Here is a 26244-nt window from a genome sequence, read left to right as displayed (position 1 = left end):
CCCCAACCTTGGGCCTCCAGCTGTTTTTGGACTACAACTCCCATCATCCCTCGCTAGCAAGACCAGTGGTCAAGGATGATGGGAATTGTAGTCCAAAAAACAGCTGGAGGCCCAAGGTTGGGGAACACTGCTCTAGGGCATGTAATAGCAGTTCAATTGCTATGGAAGCAATTACCTAGAGTGGGGTGGACTCTTCCCCACTAGAGGTCTTGAAGCAAAGGCTACACAGCCAGTTGGGGGTGTTTCAGCTCTGGCTTTCCTGCATCCAGCAGAGAGTTGGCCTATATGGTTTACTGGACATCTCACATTGATGGTTCTATGCCAGAATCTTGGAGCAGAATATCGTGCGCCATGTGTGGGAAGAACATGTGCACAAAAACAGTTCCAAAAACTAGTGCTTTAAACTCCCATAGCGTTTCTCTGTTGGGAGCCACCCAGAGTGGCTGGGGAGACCCAGCTGGATGGGTGGTGTATAAATCATCATCATCATCATCATCATCATCATCATCATCATCATCAAAGTATTCCAAAAACAACCATGAACTTACTGCCCTTTAAGCACTGATTAAAAAAGGAATACAGTGTTACCAAAACCAAAGTGTTCCAAAAGCAAGGTTTTCGGCGTTTGAGAACCAAGGCATTTGAGAACCAAGGTGTTTTGGAACCAAGGTACTACTGTATGGAAGGAGGGGTTCGCAAAAGAGTAATGTAGATCCCCATTCTGTATACAAAAGAGGCTATCACTAGACCAGCTAATTTCTACTGCATTTGTCCTTGATCACAGTAAAGGCCTTTCTCTGTTCCTCCAGCCAAAACAACCCTAACCACTTCCTGGAATGCAAGTGAGGTTCCAGAGCAAACTGCGGGGAAAGCGAAATGCATGATAGTCAAACCGAAAAAAGTGGCACAGACCTTTCCTCTCCCTGAGGGACAGTTGGCTGAGCATCTGCTCTTCTAGCCAGCGATAGGTCCACCGGATTTTGGAGTCTATGAACTCGGGGATCCGGATATTCTCCGGAAGCCCAGCCCGGAGCATTAAATGGCGCACCTCGTTGTCAAGGAACCCAAACATTATTACGTAGTCATATCGCACGAGGCACGGTCTGCACAGACTGACCGACGGTGTCCACTCCATGCTGCGATTCCTGGACCCGCTGTATAAGATGTACTGAACGAACTCCTTGAAGTTTAGGCCGTCTGCCATCCCATGCATGTAAGCGGAGATAAGTCTCTGGAAAGGCTCCCTGACAAACATCACTTTGGTGTAGGACTGCATTATAGCCTCCATGGAGGTCCGGTTATACTCACTCAGTGCCTTTTGGCTGCCAAACTGCTGGTGGTGAGGAATTGGCAGCTGCAGGCTAACATTTTTCTCCAGAAGCATCTCCAACAGCCGCTCCCAGCCTTCCACCCCAGTGGCTGGGGTTTTGCAATACAGGAAGTGCAGTTTGTGGTCCACCATAATTGAAGACAGGGCCTGGGAAGCTTCCTGTTGGGTAGGTGGGAGTCGGGTGATTTTACCTCTTTCGCTGCAGAAGGACCTCAGCGCCTTTTTCCTGAGCTGCTGAATATGCAGGAGACTGTCAAATGTCTGTGGGACATCTTCGTCCGCATCCTCCATGGCCAATCTGCCTGCAAAATAGGATTGGAGGAGGGAGGGGAGTTTGTCTGTGCAAGGGGAAGGGTGCTAAGGACTGTGGACCCGGGATTAAATTATTCTCACTGGCTTGCACGGCAGCAGAATTACTATTCAGTTGTTTTATTGCCTATTACTAATCAAAATGGAGTCCCCTTGGATGTGCTTTGTTTTTTAGATGCCATGCATGAATCTGTCAAATGCTTTCAAATTATTTTTCAGTTATCTTATTGCATTTATATCCCATCTTTCCCTCCAAGGAGCTTGAGGTGGTGTACCTGGTTCTCCCGTCCCCATTTTATCCTCACAACAACCCTGTGAGGTAAGATAGGTGGAGAGGCAGTGACTGGCCCAATGTCACCCAGTGAGCCTCATGATTGAATGAGGATTCAAGCACTGGTCTCCCAGTTCCTAGTCTGGTACAATAACCACTATACTACATTGGCTCTCCAGTCAAAGTGAATGTTAAATAGAAGAGTAAAAGCAAATATAATTTACTTAAGTAAACAGGACCAAGGAATGGGCATTTATGAATATCTCACCATATGAGATACAGTGGTACCTCGGGTTAAGTACTTAATTCGTTCCGGAGGTCCGTTCTTAACCTGAAACTGTTCTTAACCTGAAGCATCACTTTAGCTAATGGGGCCTCCTGCTGCCACCGCGCCGCCGGAGCACGATTTCTGTTCTCATCCTGAAGCAAAGTTCTTAACCTGAAGCACTATTTCTGGGTTAGCGGAGTCTGTAACTTGAAGCGTATGTAACCTGAAGCGTATGTAACCCAAGGTACCACTGTATTTTACAGAACTACCACAATTACTGCAGCAAAAGGCTACAGAAGTGCGAAAAACTTCCTCTGTCAGAATCCTTCATTCTAAATAATTATTAAAAGTACAACCCCTGTCCTCTAGTATGCTTGATGACTGAACTCAGAGGCACTTGGCAGAACGAGAATACATTGCTGGACTGCATTGGGCTATAATTGTTTCTCAGATTGTCTTCTTATGGTGGCGGTGAATCCTACCTTGGTTCTGTGCTGTGTTTCTCCAGAGAAGGTGGCTCCACCACAAGAGGGAAATGAAACCCAGAGAAGCTAAGGTGAGGAGTCGAGCGAGGAAGCGCATGATCTTGTCTGCGCTATCAAAGTGAACGGCTGCTAATGGAAGCAGAGGAAGCAACCTGAAGCGATGTCAGCAGGAGTCCCCTTGAGTGTTTACTCTAGGATGAAGCAACTGTGAGGGTCAGGTTAAAGTACTGTTTGTACATTCGTGGGCATTGCCTGCTTATCTGACTCTCAGGGAAACTGGGACTGATCAAAGAGCCCCAAATCATAGTTGTGCTTCCAACATACATAAGGATTATACAACATGGGAAACAACAAACAGCTTCAGGTGTCTGTGGGGAATGGCCAAGGCTGGCATCTTAATCTAAATGGAGCCATTTATCCCCTTAATACATGGTTGTAAATAAAGCCTATGAATATCCTAACTAGACATTTGGGATGCTTTGGGGGAAACCACACGCTTTAAATAGATGTGAATGGCTCTCCGATTGCTTTCTTCTGCAGAATATTTGTTATTGTTTCTAATAAAGCATTTGTAGCCACCCTTCAGGGTTAATACCTTTGTAAGGCGGCTTAAACTATCTTTAATGCAACATTTTGATAACCCCAGCTAAAAAGAAGGAAGATGCTTCAATTACTTTCATTTCCCCACTGCACCCTTCTATTTCCATCAAAGGGTGCTCAAACCATGATACTTTTTAAAAGCTGTGGATGCCCAAGCATCAAAAATTGTGGATTGTCTAAAAGAGGTATTGCCCATTTCCTCTCCTACAGGCATGTCTATGTGTATTTTTAAACATAGCTTCAGTATGTGAAGATTTTGATGGAAACAAGTCTTACATTCAAGAACAAGGAAAGGAAAGGAAAGGAAAGGAAAGGAAAGGAAAGGAAAGGAAAGGAAAGGAAAGGAAAGGAAAGGAAAGGAAAGGAAAGGAAAGGCTTGGCTTGCCTGCTGAAATTACCTTCAGAAGACACTGAGCTTCATACTTTCTGGCTAAAAACGGAAGATCCACCAAAGAGGCTTACATGGAAAGGTGGAATTCACTGATTTTATAGGCAAAATCAGGGGCGTTCTGGCTAGCCTGCAGACTTTTGCAGTTTAGTAGCATGGCACAGAGTGGGGAATGGGGATTGTCCCAAATTTATCCAGTTCACACTTTAGAGCTACCACTTAGGCACTGCCGAAAAAGAGGACACAGATCTGTATAAAAACTGCAACTGCTAATTTATAGGGCACAGATACAGATTTATTTCTCAGTTCAAATACAGAGTACATCTCACCAAGGTGGAGAATAAGACTGTGATCAGGATGAATGCATAAACATAAGTCGTGATAAATGCATTGCAATAAGGTTGTTTTTACACACTGAATATTTATTGTTAATTTTATTATAGTTATATAGCCAACTATCAACACATCTCCCCTGGGTGGCTTACAGGACAAAGCCTAAAATACAATATTGACATACAATGCAATCAATGAAAACAATAAAACGCAGCAAATAACTTTCATTCTTGTCAGAGAGAAATGCAATCATTCAACAAACAGCTGGATTTTTATCCACACAGGCTGCAAAACACAGGCTGAAAAATCAAAGCCCAGGTTTTAGTTGCTTTACAAAGCTAGTTGTTTAAAGTCCCGGGTGAATAAGTTTCACTTGACAATGGAAAGACCATAGAGAAGGCACCAGCAAGAGGGTCCTCTGCTTAGTAGCCCCCACCTCATCTCAATTGGGGAGGCACACAAAGCAGGGGCTTTGAAGAGAATCTTGTTTGTCTATAGAATATTAGTGCAGGTATAAAATAAGTTATTTTGTTCTGTCTTCATCCACCTTCTCAGCATCAACAAAACCCACATAGACTCGAACCTCTACCCAGACACCAGCTAAATAATGGGGTGGAGAAAAAGGAATGATTTGAAATAAGGCTGAGAAAGAGCAGCAGAAAATACCTTGGCTATTCTGTCTGGACAAGGTTCAGAATACTTATCCTAGGGTTAAGTCAAAGATGAAGGTTGCAGGTGGGAAGAGGACAGAACAGAAGAGGCCTGCTGGGTCAGATGAAAGCTCTATGCAATGCAGCATTCAGTACAGTGACCAACCAAATACCTATGGGAAGCCCACAAGCAACAGCAAGATCACTGTCCTCTGACTGATGTGCAGATGGGTGTTCTGGGGACAGATGTCTTACATCGGCTGAACAGACAATGAAAGAGTAGAGATTTTTCATTTCTGTTGTAAGATCAATATCTGCGATGGAATGTAAACACACTAAATGATATTAGTCCAAAACCATGCTTGACCATAATTCAAAGTGATGTCAAATGCACTGTCCTGCTTTAGGGATAGGAAATGCGAGGAAGAGTTGCTCCCCTTGTCAAAAACCTTGATCCCCTGCCTCTGATCTTGCCATCATTTCCTTGCAAGGGATCACTTGAACTCCTAACCTCTCACTCTTTTTACCCCATTCTCCCAGCTGCACCACTGTTCTCAGACTAAAGTCACAGAAGTACTGCGGCACAGACTTACAAACTGGCACCCCATTAACTAGAAAAGGATTTAAGGCTCTTGGTTCGAAACCAACGTTTCCAAAGCACTGGAATGATGTGGCATTTTCAGTGCAGGTTTCTCACCAAGAACCTATAAGAAAATGCAGGTGCCTAGGGAGGTGATTTTCCTGTGGACTGGTTCTCCAGAGATATTCTGCAGACAAATGTGTACAGCAGTCACGAAATTAAAAGACGCCTGCTCCTTGGGAGAAAGGCGATGGCAAACCTAGACAGCATCTTAAAAAGCAGAGATGTCACCTTGCCAACAAAGGTCCGTATAGTTAAAGCCATGGTTTTCCTAGTAGTGATGTATGGAAGTGAGAGCTGGACCATCAAGAAGGCTGATTGCCGAAGAATTGATGCTTTTGAATTATGGTGCTGGAGGAGACTCTTGAGAGTCCCATGGACTGCAAGAAGATCAAACATATCCATTCTTAAGGAAATCAGCCCTGAGTGCTCACTGGAAGGACAGATCCTGAAGCTGAGGCTCCAATACTTTGGCCACATCATGAGAAGAGAAGACTCCCTGGAAAAGACCCTAATGTTGGAAAAGATGGAGGGCACAAGGAGAAGGGGACAACAGAGGACGAGATGGTTGGACAGTGTTCTCGAAGCTACAAACATGAGACTGACCAAACTGCGGGATGCAGTGGAAGACAGGAGTGCCTGGCGTGCTCTGGTCCATGGGGTCACGAAGAGTCGGACACGACTAAACGACTAAACAACAACAAGCCCGCAACATACATGCATTTAATCTGTGCACATTCAGCTTTAAGTGGTTGGCAAAACAAAACAAAACAAAAAATTAAAAAGGGCATAGAAAGGGGGCAGGTATCTGGGGGGGGGAGACTTTGGCAATTCCACTTGCCATTGAACCCACTATGTCTTGACTATACACGCTTTTGGCTTTCCAGAAAGAAACCCCCTTGTAAACTGTAGGCTTCCTGTACTCAATAAAAATTTTTAAAGGCACAACAGACAGGAAGGCTGAACAGAAAGTAAAGACTATTTCACAAAAATACTTAAGATCTAGGTAAGTTTTAAGCACAACTCCCATCCAGAGTTTTGGGGTCTATCAGGGATTAGAATGCTTTTCTAAAGCATCAGGGATATATGCAACAGGAATTTCAGACATTGCTTGACTGAACAGTGACAGAAACTATCACAAAGCTCTCCAGATCCCAGCCAACTTTGCACCTTCAATCTGTATCAGTTCTTATCAACAAATACATGGAAGCCTGGAAGATAGCAGGACAGAGCTAGTTGCATCTCATCATGAGAAAGTACTGGGGCTTTGCTTCACATCAGTTTCCTCTTCACATCTGAAAACAGTTCTAAGCCAAAAGGTGACCTAGCATCACTGCAGGCACAACTTTGGTACATTCCCTTCCCTTCTCTGTTCCCCATTTTCTTTCTGGTGGCTTCTCACCCAGCTAGATTCCTCTTAGATGGGGGGATGAGATGGGATGGGAGATTCCCAGGAAGCTCATGACCTTCCAGCTTCACTTTTATAAGATGATTCGCCAAAGCAAATTCCTCATCGTCCAGCATCCCATCCTCATCGATATCAGAGAGTTTCCATATCTTGCCCAGCACTGAGTTAGGCAGCTTGGACTTCACCATCTCCCTTTTGGCATTGGCCCCCGTTATTTTCCCATCAACGGGCGATAGCGTGTAGAAGATCTCGTCGTACAGGGGCTTATCTTTGGCCACCACCCAATCTGCGTCATCAATTCCTTCTCCTGCCCCTTCCCCATAGCCATGTCCAAATGGGCCATGGAGGGTGCCTTCAAAGGCTCCCCCTTTCACCATCTGAGCAGGCCTCCGGGACTCCTCCTGACGCACCAGGACCATGAGCTGAGCGATGTCATTGGTCAGCATATCCTCTACTGCATCCAGCAACTTGGTCTTTAGGGGCTGGAACTTGCTGAAATCCTGAGCTTGAAGCTGCTCCTGAAAAGAACGTCACAAACAGAAAAGAGGGGCGGTGAGGACTGTTTTATTGTTCAGTGTACCATTCAACATAAGAGGAGTGGTTACAGCAACCCAGACAGATCCCCTCTTCATTTGCTACCAGCTGCTTATTGAATACTTTCATATTTCAGTCAGCCGTATGGTGTGTGTTTCAAAATGCTACTGACCTTGGCTTTTTACAGCTTTTGATTCTAACGTCGTGATCCTTTCAATTTTGTTTGCTGATCGCTATTTATAGATCTGTGCTCATTTCTATTTTTATACTGCTTCAGTGTTTGCAATCGTCTATTCTGTAAGCCACTGTGAATAACTTTGTGGGAAAGTGGAGGAAAAGTAATAAACTAAACCAAGCCTATTGCTATTGTTAGCCTCACACTATATAAATCTGCCTACTTAGAAGACACCTCATGCTTTTGACAAAGTGAGATTTGGCCAGCGAAAGCTTTTCCTGCATTGTGTGTGCTGTCTTTTGGGTGCCATGGGGCACTTATGTTTTGACTACGACAGACTGTCATTCTGGCTTTTAGAAGCACAGCAGCTCTTCCCCCTCACAATAATATTCTAAACGAAAAACTAGGTTGTCTTTCAGGTTAAAACATTCCTTTTGAACCAAAATGTCCCAACAGAGCAGAGGTTGGTGAAACCAGCCTCCGATGCGGGCACACCAAAATCACCTATCAAACTACGGAGTGTATGACATATCTCTGTGTGGCGATGCGCCACTGTGATCGTGGCAAGATCAAACATGAAAGTAGCTTCCAGCCCTTCTTGCACTGTGGCTCAAAGGTGATTTTTTTGGGGTGTGTATGTGTGTACATGTGCCAATACAGCTCCTTTCCAAGGGTGCAAGGGACCCTAGGTATGCCTCTGCAACAGACGCAGCAGCAGTGTTTATCTTTGCTCCAAACCTATTCTGTGCAATTGAAATGGAGCAGATTCTGCCATGATTCTTGGATTATTGTTTCTGGCCCTCACCTGCATCTTCTTCAGATTAGGAAAGTCTCCTGGTGAAATCTGATGCTCCTGTACGATCCGTCCATAGATCTCCCTCAAATTGTTCACGAGTTCTTTCTTCTTATTGTCTTTGCCAAACACTGATGGCATTTCCTTCTTAAGTGAGCTAATGATGTACGCATGAACCTAAGGGCATTTCAGAGGGTGGATACATATTTTATGCATTTGCAACAAGGGGATCACCAGAACACAGCTAACATAATGTACCCTCCCAACGGATCATCTGCGCTTCATTCTCATTTTCTTCTCCCTTCTTTTTCCTTTCCTACAGCATTTCATAGTTACAAATTGCTTTATAGTTTTTCTGCCTCATTCATTCTCACTATGACTCTGAGGGTTGTTTGGGCTGAGAGGCTGTGATGTGCCCATCAAGTATGTATCAACAATCAACAATGACCAACTAGCCAACCAACCATTGTGAGAGCTGCCATGAAATCGTTGATACTGTTGGAGATAGATGTGGTGGTCTGGATTCAAACCTCCATTCTGCTGTGGAAATGCATTGGGTCTGTCAGTCACACTTTCTCAGATTCTGAACGTGAAGAAAACCCACCCCATGTAAGATCCCCATGGCAATTTTGTAGGATCACCCAACATCTTGCCTCCGTTTGTGGTACTTCTCTGTGGCTCAGACAGGGATAAACTGCCCTCGAGGATAAAATTGAGGCCCCTGAGATTTCTCACTTTCAAATCTAGAATTTTGCATAGGATCCCAGTCTGATCTTTATTCACTTTTCATTGGGTACTACTACAGCAGTATTATTACTATTGCTACAAGGGAAGACCAATAACTCCCCCCCCAGGGTATTAAGTGGACATTGTGCCTGCATTGCTTGTGCATCTCATGCCATGCTTTGAACTGACCTAATCTAGTTACGGCCAGGATCTAGCTCCACTATAAATCCACCCTATGGGCATATTTTGTCATCCACACTTGCGCAATAATGGCATGCAGAGGATTTATAGATTTCGATTTCTGTGCAATTTTGGGACTGATTTCTTCCTTGCTAATTCCTCCATGACGGCGATGAACTTACTGCCAGCCTCCCTATAGAAAACTTCCTTCTGTGTCCAAATACCAAACTACCTCAAGAAATCAAAAAGAATTACAGATCTCAATTTTGACCACATAGGTGGGAAACTGTTTTAACTGCTATAACAAGTCTCTGGATCTTAGACTGAGGCTCATACAACAAAAAATAATATTTAGAATATGCTGGACCCCATTACGTTTGTTTAAAAAAGGGCTATCTAAGGTATCTAACTGTTGGAGATACAATAGGGACAATGCTTCTCTGAAACATATGTTTTTTCACTGTCCTATATTGAAAGATTTTTGGCAGAAGGTAACTGAAACCATCAACAGAACTGTATGGAACAGCCTTACATTTACAGAGCAAAATATCCTCTTGAATTATATACCCAGCACATGGAACCTTACAAAAGGACAATACCACAGCACAAAGACACATACTGATGAATTGGGGAAATAAAAATGCAGCTCCCTTCTACAATTGGATTGAAGACATATAAACTCACAGCATATAAACAACTCACATATAACCGCAGACTTGCCATGGACAAATTCAATGATATTTGGAATCCATTCTTACAATACTGTAATAGGTTAAGATCTGGTGAAGTACAACAACAACCTTGTAAAATATACAGTTTTGGGTTCCCCCCTCCCCCCTTTGTTTCCCCTTCTGCATGGGTTCTGTTTCTCTTTTTCATTTTCTCTTTTTTGTTTGCGTCTCACCATGTCTGGTGCACATATAGTTATGTACCTTTTGAACTTTCAGTAAAGATGTTTTAAAATAATAATAAAAGAAATCAAAAAGTAAAACCTGGCCAGAGCCACTTGGAGAGACTCACCTTGGCTAGCCGTGCCCGTTTAATGAGATCATTCAGTTTCCGAAGAGCAGCATTGCGGGGCAAACTTTGGATATCTTTGAAGAGGTCTTGCTCCTCTGCCTCAAAAAGCTTGCGGTTATCTGGGATGAGCAACTGGTGTGACCAGAAGGAACCGATATAGACTCTGACTACCTCAGGCGTGTTGACAATCTTCCCCAGAGACCACATAAGAGCGCCATAAACCCTCATAAGCTGCTGGGTCTCGATCTGGTCTGCTTTGTTGAGCACGACCCTCATTTTGTCTTCATGGTTCTTCAGGGCTTTGATGACTTCCGAGAACTCGTCCGAGATGTCTAGCTTATGGGCGTCGAAGAGGAGAATGATGCGGTCCACCCGCTCGGCAAACCACTCAAGGACAGCAGCAAAGTCATAACCTTTTGGGAAAAGAAGACGTCCCCATAAGAACAGAGACAAGGCCGTATGGCAGGGGCACCTTCTGCAGTCTGAGGGCCACATTCCTTTCTGAGCAGCTCTCTGGGGGCCACATTCAGTTATTTAATATAATCTTGCAAGGTGGTGCAGATCTGGTAACATGGTTTACAGCTAGAATCATAGTTATTCCAACACCTGGGGAAAGATAGGCAAATGGTGGGCGCTAAGTGGTCCAACATTTTGCTTAGATCATAGAATTGTAGAGTTGGGGGTCATCTAGTCCAACCCTGTGCAATGCAGCAATCTTTTGCCTAACATGGGGCTCAAACCCGTAACCCTGAGATTAAGAATCTCATGCTCTACTGGCTGAGCTATCCCAGGGTCTTAGCCAAGACCAGAGGCTCTTCACTTCTATTTTGGCAGCTAGGCTGAACGGGATAAAGTGGTGCCTCGAAAGACGAAAAGAATCCGTTCTGTGAGTCTCTTCGTCTAGCGGTTTTTTCGTCTTGCGAAGCAAGCCCATTGACGGATTAGCGGATTAGCGCTATTAGCGGCTTATCGGCTTATCGGATCAGCTGATAAGCGGCATAGCGGCTTAGAAAAAGGGGGGGGGAGGAAAAAAACCTGCAGGAACTCGCAAGACATTTTCGTCTTGCGAAGCAAGCCCATAGGAGATTCGTTTTGCGAAGCACCTCCAAAATGGAAAACTCTTTCGTCTAGTGAGTTTTCCGTCTTGCGAGGCATTCGTCTTGCGGGGCACCACTGTAATTTCTCTTCTTTAAGCCCCCTTAACAAACTATTGTTCTCAGAATTCTTTTGGGGGGGGGGAGCTACACACTTTAAACATATACTGTGGATGTGACCATAGCCCAAGGCTACATTTTAAAGGTCCTAGCATCACGTTTTAAATTAGCAGTTAGAAACAAGCTCTCCAGTGCTGTGATAGTAAGAAGCTGCAAGTGAGTTGCTGCTGTTAAAAGTATGGCTTGATCTAGGAGTGTGGCACAAGTGTGGCGACAGTTGCCTAGGTTACACTAGGCCAGAAGGCCTGACCGTTTCCCCTCACTTCCTGTTAACATACCAGGAAGCCTTAATCTGCACATGCTGGCGTTGCCTCTGTCATGTAAGCCACTCAGTATCGGAAGCTGATGATTCCAAATTTGGTGAAAAGTCTTTATTTGATTTCATCATTAAATTTATATCCCACCTTTCCTGAAAGGAGCTCAAGGTGGCAATACATGGTCCCCCTCCCCATTTAATCCTCACAACAATCCTGTGAGCTAAGTTAAACTAAGAGTCCGTGACTGGCCCCAGGTCACCCAGTGAGCTTCAAGGCTGTGTAGGGATTTGAAGTCTGGTCTCCCAGGTTCTAGTCCAATACTCTATGCACTAAGCCACGCTGGCTCTCTACTTCAGCCAAGTCTTGTGACTAAAGTCTCTGCTTTCATTTAATGCACAATCAAGTTTTCAGATCCCATTAAGGAAAGTATCTCAGCAGGCCAAAATTCTCAAGAGCAATCTAAATGTGCAATTAAGCATGCTTGAATTGCTATTAAACAATCACAGGGTGTTGTGGGGCCAATGAAGTTGAAGAATTCCACCATTTTAGTTAGGCCTGGACCATTTGGCGATTTTACCTTCTAGATCGACCCTACGTTTTCTTTGACTAGACTGAAGCCAAACCCACAATCCCAAATATTTAGTAACGGCAACCCTGTTTAAAAGACTCCGATGCAGTGCGTATGGTGAGGATTAGTTTGCTACATGCCTGAATAGCTCATTGCTCTTTTCAAAGCATTTAGCTTTATGAACAAAATAGCCAAGGCTATAGAAAGCAGGTGGCTGCTCTGATGTAAATACCTCCATATGAGCATCTGTGCAGACTGCTATAACCCATTTCTTTGGCTGGAGGAAAATGAAATCAGACACTTGTTAAATGAAGAAACCTGGACTATGGAAATCTGGATAACAAACAGCCCATCTAGAGGATGCTTGAAGGAATAATGGCCTAAGCAAACAGGCCTGGTGTCCCAAAAGGACAACAGCTATTTCCTCATAGCTCATAGAACTGTAGAGTTGGAAAGGACCACAAGAGTAATCAAATCCTGATAAAAGCTGATTTCTAGTTGAGGAAATATTTGTGCAGAAATTTATAGAAAATATTTTATTTCTGGATATTTTTTTTAACATGGTAAACAAACTCAGGAGAACTGAAAGAAGAAAATGATATAAATCAAACAAAATAATAATTACAAACACTTACTTTAAGCTTGTAACATACAATGGACACATTCATTGAAGTTAATTGGTGCAGACTACTGGGCCTGAGAGGGAAGCATCTCAAGTTTGAGTGATCTCCCATTTTGAAAAAACATGCCTACACAGAGAAGTGAAGTATAAGGTTCCAGGTGTTGTTGGACTACAACTCCCATCATCCCCATCTAGCTTGGCCAATGGTCAAGGATGATGGGAGTTGTAGTCCAGCAACATCTAAGGGCACCACATTGTCTACCCCGAGTGAGGTTAAGACTCTTTCCCCTCAACAGCGCATGACTTTTCTCTGTGTTGAGGATTTTTCATATTGTGGAAAGCATTCAAAACATGAGCTATTCTGCACCTTCTGCTGCAGTGGTGCAGTAAATTTTACCTAGGAGATGCAGAAAGTCTGTCCCGTTTTCCCCTCTGAGATCCATTTTAAAGCTTTCTAGAACAAATCAGTGATCAAATAAAGAGTATTGTAAGGCCGCCATCTTGACTTGTGCATTTTGAAACAAGTCATAAACTGAAACCAAAAGAACTGCACCTATGTTAATCCGCCCCCTCCAAAATAAGAAGTTGCACCTTTACCTCACCTCGGCTTATTCTTTGTTTCTCCCCTGAAAGGATCCCTGGTGTATCAATAATACTGATACTCTCCAATACAGGATTTGGTAGCTGAGCACACATAAATCTAAGGAGAGAGGTGAAGGGAGGGGAAAAACACAATAAAACGTTACAGCAAGTACAATAATTGGGCGGAGTGGGGAAGATAACAGATTTTAACAATGTGAATTTTAACGATGACTGCTTAGATGCCTACTTTGGCATTTCATGGCATATAAACACACACACACGGTAAATAAATAAAAAACGAGTGTCTACCTGCCAAATATTTTTTGGAAGCTGGACATTTTATATAAGATGCCTGTCAAAATCCAGACAAAACCAAGCGCTTGCTGATTGGGGATCAGCTCTTTATTCACAACCCTACATTTTTGAGGTATGAAACGTCTTCAGCAGGTAATGGAATGCTTATTCATGCAAAATGTTGCATGTCAGTCTTCAGATTTATGTGCAAATACAAGGGCAGAAGAGGGTCCACTGGTCCAGGCAGGAGCTGCCAAAGCTGACAGTCAGAAAAAGAGATCAGTCTATGCCACCCAGATTATAGAATGCTAAGCACGAGTTCCCATTATTTAACATGCAGAGAAAAAGATAATGAAGATTCTTTAGCAGGTCACCACAATATGAAAATATATCAAGATTTTAAAATTTAGTATGATGATTAAAAAACAACAACCAGAGCTAGAGAAAAAAAAAGGTAGGATTTCTGGAATAAGAATCTGGTAAGTGTTTGGGATATGAAGCTTCATATGCACATACTGCTACATTAAAAGATATAAATAGTAGGAGTGACTAGTATAATTTACATCGTGTTTCAAGCACGTATGTGTATTTCCAGCGCAATCCTTGGTGAGGTATTCAAGTTCTCCACTCTAGCTATTTGAATCATATTAAACATAAATCTCTTTGCATGAACAAACAAAGCATCTTCTTTCAAAACCCATCTTCCCACATCAAGTGGCATGCAGTCCTGTTCATCGCCTACCTTCATTCTACCACAATTATATGCACCACCCCAATCTATTCATTACTGACGAATCAGCAGAAAAGCAGTACTAAAATTTCAACACTGAAGCATAACACTATCCTTTGATTGAGGGATGTGGGTGGCGCTGTGGTCTAAACCACTGAGTGTCTTGGGCTTGCTAATCGGAAGGTCGGCGGTTCGAATCCCCGTGACGGAGTGAGCTCCCGTTGCTCTTTCCCAGCTCCTGCCAACCTAGCAGTTCGAAAGCATGCCAGTGCAAGTAGATAGATCAGTACCGCTGTGGTGGGAAGGTAAATGGCATTTCCGTGCACTCTGGTTTCCGTCATGGTCCTCCGTGCGTCAGTAGTGGTTTATTCATGCTGGCCACATGACCCGGAAAGCTGTCTGTGGATAAATGCCTGCTCCCTCGGCCTGAAGTGAGATGAGCGCCGCAACCCCATAGTCACCTTTGACTGGACTTAACCATCCAGGGGTCCTTCACCTTTACCTTTTACCAGTGTGGTTAGTGGTTAAGAGTGTGGTGTAGTGGTTAAGAGAAGTAGACCCGTAATCTGGGGAACCGGGTTCGTGTCTCTGCTCCTCCACATGCAGCTGCTGGGTGACCTTGGGCTGGTCACATTTCTCTGAAGTCTCTCAGCCTCACTCACCTCACAGAGTGTTTGTTGTGGGGGAGGAAGGGAAAGGAGAATGTTAGCCGCTTTGAGACTCCTTTGGGTAGTGATAAAGTGGGATATCAAATCCAAACTCTTCTTCTTCTCTTCTTATCCCTTGATCTGCAGTGGGCTTACTTCAATCATCTGCACAACTGGGTGAACAGAAACAGGAACCCGCGGAGGGTACTGTACATTCAGAAGGTAGAACAGATGTGAGAGCGGCTGAGTCACGGGGAAAGGAAAGAGGGCCATGCATGTCTGAAGGAGCATGTTGCCAGTTGCCATCCTCAACTGGGTGCCCTCCAGCTGCTATTGGACTACAACTCGCAGCAGCCCCAGTCAGTGTGCTCAGTGATTATGGATGAAGGAGAGGTGCGAGTCCCACAATCTCTGGTGAGATTGGAGGAGGGCGAGTTATTATTATGATATATTTATTTGTACCCTACCCTCTCCCCCTGACAAGACTAAGGCCAAAAATAAGAACTGCTAGAAACTTTTTTTTTGGGGGGGGGAAGAAACAATAATTAGAAAACAAGTAAGCATTGATAGAATTAAAACTGTGTGTGTGTGTGTGTGTGTGTGATCTATTACAAACCATATAAATAATTACAATAAAAACAGCATAGCACCAGTTACAGCTACAGCTGCTGCCTGCATCCAAAGACTTTTGTTCTTCCATTATGTTCCGCTCTGTCAGGCAAGAAGGAACAAGAACTTTCAAGAACAACGTGCAGAGATTTCTGGGGAACAGGAAAAACATTTTAGCCATTTCTAATCTGGCTGCTTGTTCCGCATACCATACATCTTAAAGAACTGGGTGGGAGGGGGAGGGAACTCGTTAAATCATCCAGAATCCACTGTCTGCCAGAGGTTCTTCCTTCTTCCTAAACCACTAGAGTAATGCATATCTCTAGAGTATTCAAGTCATGACTCACGTTGTACAGTTTAACCCATTTCCCCAGCAAAGAGCAGGACGAACTGGGTGAGTGGCAGAAACTTTGCAGAATACCAGCTTCATTGCAGCATGGTCATTTGTTGACTTTGACGATAAGAAGAACCAAAGGACCATTTAGACCAGCATCCAGATAGCACATAATTCTAATTAGCGTACTTTTCTCTGTATAAGACTTGGTTTTGTTTGCTAAAAAGTTGGGGTCGTCTTATACCTGGATAGTGCATAGGGTGGACGTTTGATTGGTTGCTGCCGTGGCTGTCAGCGGCTATTGGGCATGTAATTGGTTGCTGCGTCAATTGTTGGCACTGATTGGCTGACGCTGTGGCAACTGGGCGGACGATTAGCAGCTTCTGCCGGCGAGGAGACAGTAGGTGAAATTTGTGTCACGTGCGGGGTGTGCGATTTTTTGGCAACCCCCTTAACGAAAACTCAACAACCCTGGGTAATTCCCCCCCACCCCATTTTTTAAAATCTGAGTCCCCCCAAAATAGGGAGCGTCTTATTCATGGGGGCATCTTATACATGGAAAAGTGACAATAAGAATTCCCCCACTCTGTTATTGTCGTTTCTCTCATTCACTTTGGCCTTTGTCTCACCCCTTCAGAATTCTTTAACTACGAAGAGTTTAAAATTAATCTCCAGAACCAAATCACACAGTTTGCCACAGCTTTCAGCCCCCTCTCTGTTTTTTCTTTTCCTGCTCCCATTTCAATCTCCACTGACAAAAACACAGCAAGCTAGCAATTCTGATGCAGAAATTGCATTATGCGACTTGTGCGGCATTTTACCAATAGCGCACACAGTGACATCAATGCTGTTTAGTTTTGTTTTTTGGTTGCTGTCGTATTTAATAATGCATACGAGCTCAGAGGCAAACGAACAGTAAGCTGCAGCAAAGAGCAGACTGCTATATAAACTCTGAAAATCAAAAAACTGACTAGTGGAAAACTCCTGCTATATTGGCTCCACACTGAAGACAGGGTTAGGTATTAAATCCAGCAAGAAATTTGCATTTTGTATTGTTTATATATTGTATTGTTTTCTCTTTTGCTTTTTTCTCTTTTTTTCTTTCTTCTTTTCTCTTTTTTCTCTTTGTAAGGTATAAAAGCAATAAATATTATTTTTAAAAATAATAATAAAAAATAAATAAATCCAGCAAGAAAATTGGAAGAGGATTTCTGAAGTATACTTAGAAGTAGATAGATTACAGGTTACTTCAGAGACTGGGGTCCCCGGGTACAGATTTTTATCCACAACACCCAAATTTGATCCAATTCAAGCCCAATATCTTTCTGTCATGGCAGTAGCATTGCAAAGCATCTTGATATCATACTAACCTGTTCAAGAAGGCATTGCCAAAGGCATTAAGTTTCCTGAAGGGCTTTTTGGGATCCACTACCAATGCATTTCCAGGAATGATGCCCTCCGTATCGCCCTGCATCACAGCAATGAAGGAGTCAGTTGTAGGTTCTGGCCCAATCCTCATCCCAGGGAAATCTTGTTCAAGAAGGTACCTAGAAATAAACAAGAAGCACAGGATGTGTCATTGGTTCAGCTTAGATGTGGAGATATAGAATGCTCAGAGGCTTGTTAGTGGTTGCAGGTGTGGAGCTAGATTCTTTCAAAATTGTTGCACAGTACCAGATTTGTGATATTAAAACGATTTCATTTTGTTATAGGGTTGGGGGGACGTGTGTCAATCCGCTGGATATCCGTTGGTCCCTTCCAGGGCTGCGATTTTGTATCAAGGGAAACTTAGCATCTAGTAGAAGGGGCTGCGGAACCAGGAAGACCAGTTTCTTTTCCCACCTCACCTGGTTGGATGGAAAATATTAGGCCAAAGGGGGACTGTGTGGGAGACAGTTTTTGGCTGATGCTGGAAGCTGGAGACACAGAGGCTTGTCCTGCTCTGTGCTAGACCCAAAAGTATGACTTGGGTTTCTCCCTGGGAACCTAAGGGAGAGGCAAGATCTATCAGATGTTCATACACTCCTAGAGTATAAAGGGACACGAGGGTCGTCTAGTCCAACCCTCTGCAATGAGGGAATCTTTTGCCCAACGTGGGGCTCAAACCCACAACCTTGAGATGAAGAGTCTCCTGCTCTGCCAACTGAGCTATTGTGCTGTGGATCTGCAAAGCCTCTTGTGTTTGGAGGGTCAGGGGAGTTAACTTCCAAAAATAATAAAAGCCTTTCAGTATATTTCCTGCCAAAAGGCAACCATAAACCATAAATTACACAACACTTTCCCTATCACTCACTTCTGTGTCTTCCTGAAGACACTCAGAGGAACAGGGTGGGGAACGGCTTATCGTATATAAGCAATCTCCATACATCACAAGCAAGCATGTGATATATGGAGGCAGGCAGCAGCTGCGTGGACAGCCTGTCTGCTGGCTCCAGTCATGAGGCAAACTGAACATGATCATTCTTTTGCAGACAGCAGAAAATCCAGGGGGAGCAGGATGTGGATCCAGACAGCTAGGAATATCACAAAGCAAGCGACAGTCGGATGCAGGCTCTGCCAAACCTCTGGAGAAAGGAAGGCCCAGAGCCATTTCAACAGCAAAGGTTCAGCATCACAGCAAGCCTCCCTAAAAGAACCATCTTCTCCACCCTCAGCAGTTTTTAGCAAGTTTGCAGACTGCTGCCTGGAAGTGCTTTCTATTGTGAGCTATTTGTCTCCTGGAAGAGAATTAAAAAAGAAGCAGGGAGTAAGGTCAAGATAAGAGCCTTTGGAAATCTTAAGGACAGCTCAACTGGAGAAATATCCACACTTATTTCCAGCACCAACCACTTATGCTTCGCATTAATCAGAAGAGGGGTCTGGGAATCTGGTGGTCTGCCTTCTGGACCAACCGAGAAGGTCAGGTCTCCACTGGGAGGGCAACCTCAGGCTTTAAGAGCCCTTGGGTTTGAAAGCATCTCTCATTTTTTTGCCAATTTCCCCCCAGCACGTTTGATACAGCCATTCAAAGCAGGCAATGTTAGTCTAATTTCTTGGCAGATGCTAAATAATCCAGAGTCCCTGAGATCATTAGTACTGTAGGATACTGTCCCCTCATTCAAATGTTTTCACATATAAGGGGGAAAGGAGCATGTCTCTGAAAATATAACATTCAGTGAGGCACGTAGACTCAAATTTCCAAGAATTTAAAAAAAATTGCTTATTATAAATAATTTCTTTAACCTATGTGGACATATACAGCCTAAAATCTACAGGTAGAATTCAGCATCACACCATTACAAATATTTTGTTTGCAAGGTGGACTTATTTCCCTGTGCACAGGGTTTCCACAGGGCTGGTTACGTGAATGAATCCTGCTGAATATCATGAAATAAGGATGGCTAGGATATTTGCATTGTTGATGTTAGTTGGCAATGTTTGCATTTTGTTTCCTCTTTGTTATATTTACATTTTTTTAAAAAAAAATAGTGGGCAGTGATGGATGGATATATAAAAATATTAATGGGGTGATGTGCTCCAGGAAATATGCTGGCTTGACGAAACAGAAGGAGGTGTTGCCACTGCTGTGCTTAGTAACAACTTCTTTTCAAGTTGTTCATTAAGGAAAAGCACTAAATTATGAGAAGATTCAACACTGTCCGGGAGCATCAGAGTTGATTCCACTTCTGCAATGATGGCTATTGCTTTAGAAACCAATGCTCACGGTTCAGTGAATACCACAAGCTCAGAAGGAAATCTGCATATCTGAGCCACTGAGTGGACATGTCTCTCCTTACCTCTTGTCCACTGCATGTCCAAGCGTGTGGAGGGTTGTGTCTTCCCTGCAAATCATGAGTATGACGGCAAAGCATTTCTTTGTGGCATGTACATAAATGTAACAATTTGTGCAGGCGAATCAGCCCACAGTCAAATTAGCCAGAACACAGTCCAATCTAGACGTGGTGTTGTTGATGTTGTTTGGTCTTGTATAGTTATAGTTTGCAGGGTGTGGGGCAGAGATGGATCAGGACTGTGGTGCGCGGGGTGTGTGGCTTTAATCCTTTGCCTCTGCTACATGCCCAGTGTGAATAATCTCCCCTAGCCCATATCCTACTATTTACAACGAGCAGAAAGGATTAAAAAAAAAAATCAGCAATGGGTGCTTTCTTCCCATTGCAAATAACATCCCCCACCTGTCTTGCACAGTGCTAATCTGGGTCCACACAGACGGAATCTCTCTGGAGTGTGTGTCTGTAAGGGGGGGTGGGGTACACGCAAGACTGAAATGATGTGAACAGCATCACATCCAGTCTGGCTCTGACTGGGACTTTTCAGAAGAATCTGATGTTGCATGAACTACAGAAGGAAAACAGAGAGCCAGTTAGGTCAAATGGCAGCAAAACCTAGCCAGCAACATTTGCCCAAGGAGAGCCGAGGAAATGGTGCAAGAAGAATTCAGCAGAACAAGGATTTTATTATATTCAGAGTGAGGAAGAAGAGAGACAAGGAAGTTGTTGTGAGCAACAGACTGTGCCAGGACATCAAACAACACATCAGTGAAGCATGATGCATTCACTACTGGTGGAAGAATCACATGCTGGCAAGTTGATATTCTTCTCTGTGTTGCTTAAAGAGCAGTGGTGCCTTCAATATTCAGCCTGGTCAAGTGAAACAGAAGCACCTTGGCAACTTTTTCAGTTAGACTATTGCAGTATGTTCTAAGTGGGGCTGCTCTTGAAGACAGCTCAGAAACTTCAGCATTAACTTCCCACCAATAGCATCCTAGTCTTATGTAGATTGAGCTTGGGTTTGTTGGCTCTCATCCAGTCCGTTACTGAGGCTAGGCTGACTGAGAAGAGAAGTAGAGTTGTGTGTCATCAGCATATTGATGGCAACACACTCCGTTGACCCCACTCAACGGTTTCATGTAGATATTAAACAACATAAGGAATAAAACTGAACTCTGTGGAACTCCCTTTTTGAAGATGTCTTTGGGCCAACCATTATCCCCCCCCCCACAAGCACAACATCCTGAAACCATCCAAGTAGGAGTAGACTCACAGCAATGGTGGCCTCTACTCCCAACTCAGACAGTTTCCACAGAAAGATACCATGGTTGATGGAATCATGAGGCTGAGAGATTGTAGAGAATCTTCTGACGTAGGTAATCATATGGGGCAACCAAGGCAGTTTTTGTGTCAAAACCAGCATGAACCCTGGTACTACTGGTTGATATAGACCTAAAATATCCATCTTGTTCAAGGCTGTCTGGAGTTGATCCACCCACTCAAGGGCAATGTTCAGGAAGGGGAACAAGCAGGCCTATATTTCTGGGTCCAAAGAGGATTTCTTAAGCAGTAGTATCACTGCTGTAACTTTCAGGTGGCCTGGGACCAGGGCTTTTTTCGGTCAGAACTCGACAGAACTCAGTTCCGGCACCTCTCAGGTGGGCACCGTCACCATTCTAAGAGAACAAGGGAGGTGTTCGTGGTGAAAAAAATATATCAAGAAAAATAGCACAGCCTGGGACACTTCTCTCAGAGAGATTAATTACCTCCCTGCCAGATGTTATCAGCCATGAGGGCCAAGGGTTGAGAACACACAATGCCTGCATCCATCCAAGAACCTTGACCACAGCCTCCAGTCTTAACAAGGGAAATGCACCAATTAACACCTGACCAGGCAGTACTCTGGACAGCCCTGCGTGAACTTGTTGGTTTAATTTGGCCTGCTCTGTTCACATTTTTTATTTCTATAGATACTTCACAGGCCAGAACCTGAGCTGGTTTTTGTGGTCATTTCTTCTCTGCTGAGACCTGTAGTTCAATGACAGGTGTGTGTGTGTGTGTGTGTCTAGATATCTCTAACAGCACGTTTGCAGCACGTTCTCTAAACTCCAACTCCCAGGATACTTTGAATGAAACCATGACAGCCATACTGGTTTTGTGCTATTTTATGCTTTATACCATTTTCAGTATTGCAGAGGGTTGGGCAATCCTTTCCAAGTCTACAGTTCTATGATTCTAGGGTAGATATGCCCAGTGAAAGGAATGGCACAATGAAAACAAAACAAAACTTGTGGGTTATATTGAGCCATAGAATTGTAGAGCAAGAGTTTCAACTGAATCATACACAACAGATGGACATTAATTTCTGCTTAAAAATCTCCAAGGAAGAAGAGCACATCGCCTCCAAGGCGGAAAGAGTGGTTAAGCTGCAAATAAAAGGAGAAGGTTTTTTAACACAGCCCACATGGGCAGCCAACACTGCAGTAGTCAGTTTGTGTTTATTTTATTAATAACATTGATATTAGGCAGGTGCCTTGGTTGTACTGCTTTTGACGTCTGCTAAAACCCTTTTCTGCTTAAGCGAGCTTACCCAGGCATGCAATTTCATTAGGTGCATTTGTTTTTAAAACCTATTGATTTCATATATACTTGGATAATTTTATGATGTCTGAAGGATTGTATCCAGCAAAATTGGCCCATTAGTGCAGGGATTTCCACCTGCGCAATAGGACATTTCCTCTCCCCCCCCAAAGGGTTCTGGAGGGTTAGGGGAACCCTCAAAACAGACTCAGGGAACATGCGGGGAGAAGAAGTCTAATCACACAGGAAGAAATCCTTGTGTTAATAGGATAACTTTCTTTGGATACAACCCAGTATTTTAAAAGTCTACTTTATGGTTATTTTCAATGGAATAGTTAATACAATTTTTATGTAAGCCACTTGCGATTTCTGTTTTGATTAAGTGGTATAGAAATCTTGCTAAATAAATAAAAAGGAAATTTGTTATGAATGAGGTTAGTGGACTCAAACCAAAGCTATCTTCTTCTTCTTCTTCTTCTTCTTCTTCTTCTTCTTCTTCTTCTTTGGTAATCACTTCTAGCCGAGTAAGCAGGGATGACAATATACAGAGTACTGTGACTCTACTGTCCCTTCTCGCCTTCTCATTCCCCTGCAAACAATATATAAAGGCTACTGCGTTTAACTACAGTTTGGATCATGCTCATTAGCAGATAGCAATGCACTTAAATTTCAAAGGAAGGTGCAACTGGAGAGTTCAGCTCCAGCAGGCAGTTTGCACACTTTGGAACTCAGAGAAGACAGGCTGGGGTGAGAAAATGAGTACACAGCAGGAAGGATTTTAAGGGAGAGCTGGCAAAAGAGACCATCTCTTGGATCTGCAAAGAAAACGCAGTTGGATTCCCCTGGAACCAGACAGATATACTCCATTGACCTTAAGCACAGCAGGCCTCTTTTTCCTTTTCAGTTTCCAAACCTGTCTAAGAATACCAAAAACCAGCTTTCCCAGCCATGCCTCTGCCACCTCATCCACCGGTTGTGACGCTGACAGTTTTGTTTGACCCTTCGTCTTGATCTAAAGCAGATAGCTCAAGATGTCGGGAGGAAGGCTGAAGACTAAACTGAGGCTCTTCAGCCAATTGTCTTTAGATGCAGCTTAAAGCATTATGGTTTCACGGATAGCCACTAAAGGTTTGTAATCTGTCGGGCCCAAATTTAATCTGGGACTGGATAGCTCAGTTGGTTAGAGCGTGGTGCTGATCATGCCAAGGTTGCTGGTTCACTGCAGGGGATTAGGCTAGAAAGATGATCCTCAGGGTCCCTTCCAACTCTAAACTTCTATGATTTTATATCATGCATCTTTTAATTGCATCTCTAAAGCCCTGCTTAACATTCTGAAGGACTTTAAAGGAGACCATTATGTGCCTGCTATTCCGTTTGGAATAAAAGCAGAAGACAGTGATGAAAGATCAACCATGTACAATCCATTTTGGTACTTACCCCCCAGGTAAAACAGTTTCACATCAGAATAGGCTACATTGATAACAAGGAAGACTGCTGCTAACTAAGCTCCAGAGACAGCACAACCTCATTACAGAATAGGAAGGAATGGGTGGGTCTGAAGCAATGACATGGAAGAGCAAAAGAAGTGCCCGTTTGCATCATCTCACCTCTTCCTCACCTTTCCCCTAGACTAAAAAGTCCCAAATGCTGCAACCTTTCCCCCCATCACCTTGATCATCTGTGTTGCTCTTTTCCGAACCTTTCCCCCCAGTTATATGCAAAAGGTAACAAATGTACAACAGTGAGTTTCTGTCAAAAACAAAATTAGCACAACTTGTTTCCCAGTGGTGATATGATCATTTGAATAGCCTTTCATTCTTGCATGGATTAATTCATTCATGTTTGCATAGAGGTCTTCTACATTTCACCAGGAGACTATTTACAGAGCTGCTGGAGGGGCTTCCAGACTGCTGCTATTTCCGGGCTAGATTCAGTCACACACCTGCAAATTCAGGTAGTGCAATGATAGTTGATTGGCAGGTCTTGCACAGCAAACCTGCTCCCCCCCCCAAAAAAAAAACTGGACTGTTTGCAATAAGGAAAGTGATGGGAAAAGGCATAGGAAAAGCGTGGGATAACCATTCCTTGAACCCAGCACCCTCTAACCTCCCTGCAAACAAATCATTGCCTGGAAGCTGACATGTGAGATTTTCCTTTGAGCCATTGTTTTTGGAGTGTGATCAAAGCACAAGCCGGAAGAATAATAACCTTCAAAGTCACAAGCCAGAAACAAAGAACACAATTAGCAGCTAAATATTTATCCTGAAAGATGAACATAGGGATATTTCATGCATGCATGCACTTCTAACAATACACCCTAGTGTACACCTGGAAGGTAAAGAGCTGCCACGTTTTACCTTATGAAGGTGGTCTTCCCGGTGGAATACTGCCCAACAAGAAGGACCATAGGCTTGTTGTCAAAGTCCGCATCTTCCAAGGCAGGTGAATGAAAGGCGTGGAATTTGTAGCATTCTTCCAGAGGGAGAAGCTTGGTTTTGTACAGTTTTTTAAGACCTCCACTCACAGTCTGATACACCTCCGGGTCCTTCCTTCGCCCATCTTCATTACCCAGCCAGCTGAACATTTTTGTAATTTAGCAAGAAATGCTACCAATTGTTCCTGTCCTGTCTGATCTGCATTAAATGGAAGAAGAAGGTCATTAAAAAAATCAAATCAAATAGATAGCTCTCTAGTGGAAATCTCCAAGGTGCAGAGCTAAATCGATTGCCAGTATTCTTTCCTCCTTATCACTTCATTGCTTGGCCTAGGAGCAATTTTATGATTGATGAAAATAAGCTCAGAAAGGGGGGTGCTTTGATAAATCAATTGAGTTCTGAGCTCCTCTTTTCTGCAGGCTTTCCAGTTGAAGGGCGAGGGCTGATGAGCTAATCTGCAAAGAATAAATTCTTCTGCCGCAGGACCAGCCAGCAGCAATAGCAGCCAGCAGCCTCTCTTGCAAAACAGCTGGCTGTTTAAATGGAAATCGACCGGGAAGCAGAGAACCCGCCGCTGGAAGTGGAGAGCGACGGCAGCGGCCCTCATCGGTTGCGCAGACTTGTCACCTCCACCTCTGCATTTTAATAGCTCTATGACCGCTCTCCCGGAAAGACTTGCCGCTCAGCCGCCAGCAAAAATTCACCGTAGAGATAGAAAGCTATAGAACGCAGCACCGCAGTGGGTGGCGGACTCAGCTACACCCAACGCCAGCCTAGCCAAAGCTTCCTCAGAGGTGCCTGCAAAGCCGAAGGCGCGGAGCTGGAGAACGCATTGCGCCACCTAGAGGGCAGAACGAGGATTTGAGCGAGGATTTTAGAAGTCTCTTAAGAAAATACCGCAGGCAGATAGTCTGTCTAAGGGCGCTTCTAGTGATTATACTGTACACCCCAAATAACTGTTCAAGGCAGGCAAAAGAAATGACATCTTTACAAACCAACCACATAACCTGTGGAACTCACTGCCACAAGGTGTGACTTGGCGGCCTTTAAAAGGGATTTCTCAAACCAAAGGAGAATTAAAGGGCATCAACGGCTACGAGTCAGGAGGAAATGCATGCTAACTCCGGGATAGCTCCGCATAGCTGAAGTGTGGATCTCACTCCCACAGAAGCCAGCCAGAGCCACCAACTTGGATAGCTTTAAAAGAGAATTATGCAAAATCATGGGGGTTAAGGGATCAGTGGTTACTCTGGAACTCCCTGCCTAGAGAAGTTAGACTGGCTCCCTCCTTGTTGTCTTTCTTCTGGCAGGTGAATACTTTTTTGTTCCAACAGGCTTTGGGGAACTGTCTGCTTTTAATGAAAAGGCTAGTGCCTGGCTGTTCTTCTTGCAATTATCTGTTATGTTTTTTTTATAGATTATAGATAAAATCCTATCAATCTTTAACTGTTTTAATGATTGTTTTCCTATATGATTTGGCTGTTTTTATTTTTTT

General features: G+C 43.7%; 2 protein-coding genes across 5 annotated transcripts; both read right to left on the bottom strand.

Annotated features, from left to right (window-relative positions):
• Positions 1-704: 704 nt before the first annotated feature.
• LOC308582909 (carbohydrate sulfotransferase 8-like) lies at positions 705-2816 on the bottom strand. 2 transcript variants are annotated; one of them, XM_081186493.1, is made up of 2 exons: positions 2661-2816; positions 705-1632 (listed from the first exon to the last, which is right to left on the bottom strand). In XM_081186493.1, the coding sequence occupies exons 1-2, from the start codon at positions 2758-2760 to the stop codon at positions 821-823; spliced, it is 912 nt and encodes a 303-aa protein (XP_081042619.1). In that variant the 5' UTR covers positions 2761-2816; the 3' UTR covers positions 705-820. The 2 variants fall into 2 exon arrangements, with proteins under 2 accessions (XP_081042619.1, XP_081042620.1); XM_081186494.1 differs by having other exon boundaries at positions 705-1628.
• A 1108-nt stretch (positions 2817-3924) lies between these two features.
• Positions 3925-25530, bottom strand: EHD3 (EH domain containing 3). Of its 3 annotated transcripts, XR_014005933.1 has the most exons (8): positions 24672-25530; positions 17338-17514; positions 13374-13471; positions 12382-12426; positions 10111-10523; positions 8197-8361; positions 4733-7200; positions 3925-4683 (listed from the first exon to the last, which is right to left on the bottom strand). XR_014005933.1 is itself a non-coding variant. In XM_081186438.1 (7 exons), the coding sequence occupies exons 1-7, from the start codon at positions 24896-24898 to the stop codon at positions 6673-6675; spliced, it is 1653 nt and encodes a 550-aa protein (XP_081042564.1). In that variant the 5' UTR covers positions 24899-25530; the 3' UTR covers positions 3925-6672. The 3 variants fall into 3 exon arrangements, 2 of the variants coding, with proteins under 2 accessions (XP_081042564.1, XP_081042565.1); XM_081186438.1 differs by having other exon boundaries at positions 3925-7200; XM_081186439.1 differs by lacking the exon at positions 12382-12426 and having other exon boundaries at positions 3925-7200; positions 24672-25529.
• Positions 25531-26244: the final 714 nt, after the last annotated feature.

Source organism: Podarcis bocagei (genome assembly GCF_964188305.1).
Source record: "Podarcis bocagei genome assembly, chromosome: 3".
Taxonomy (NCBI): domain Eukaryota; kingdom Metazoa; phylum Chordata; class Lepidosauria; order Squamata; family Lacertidae; genus Podarcis; species Podarcis bocagei.
This window is presented reverse-complemented; position numbering and strand designations above follow the sequence as displayed.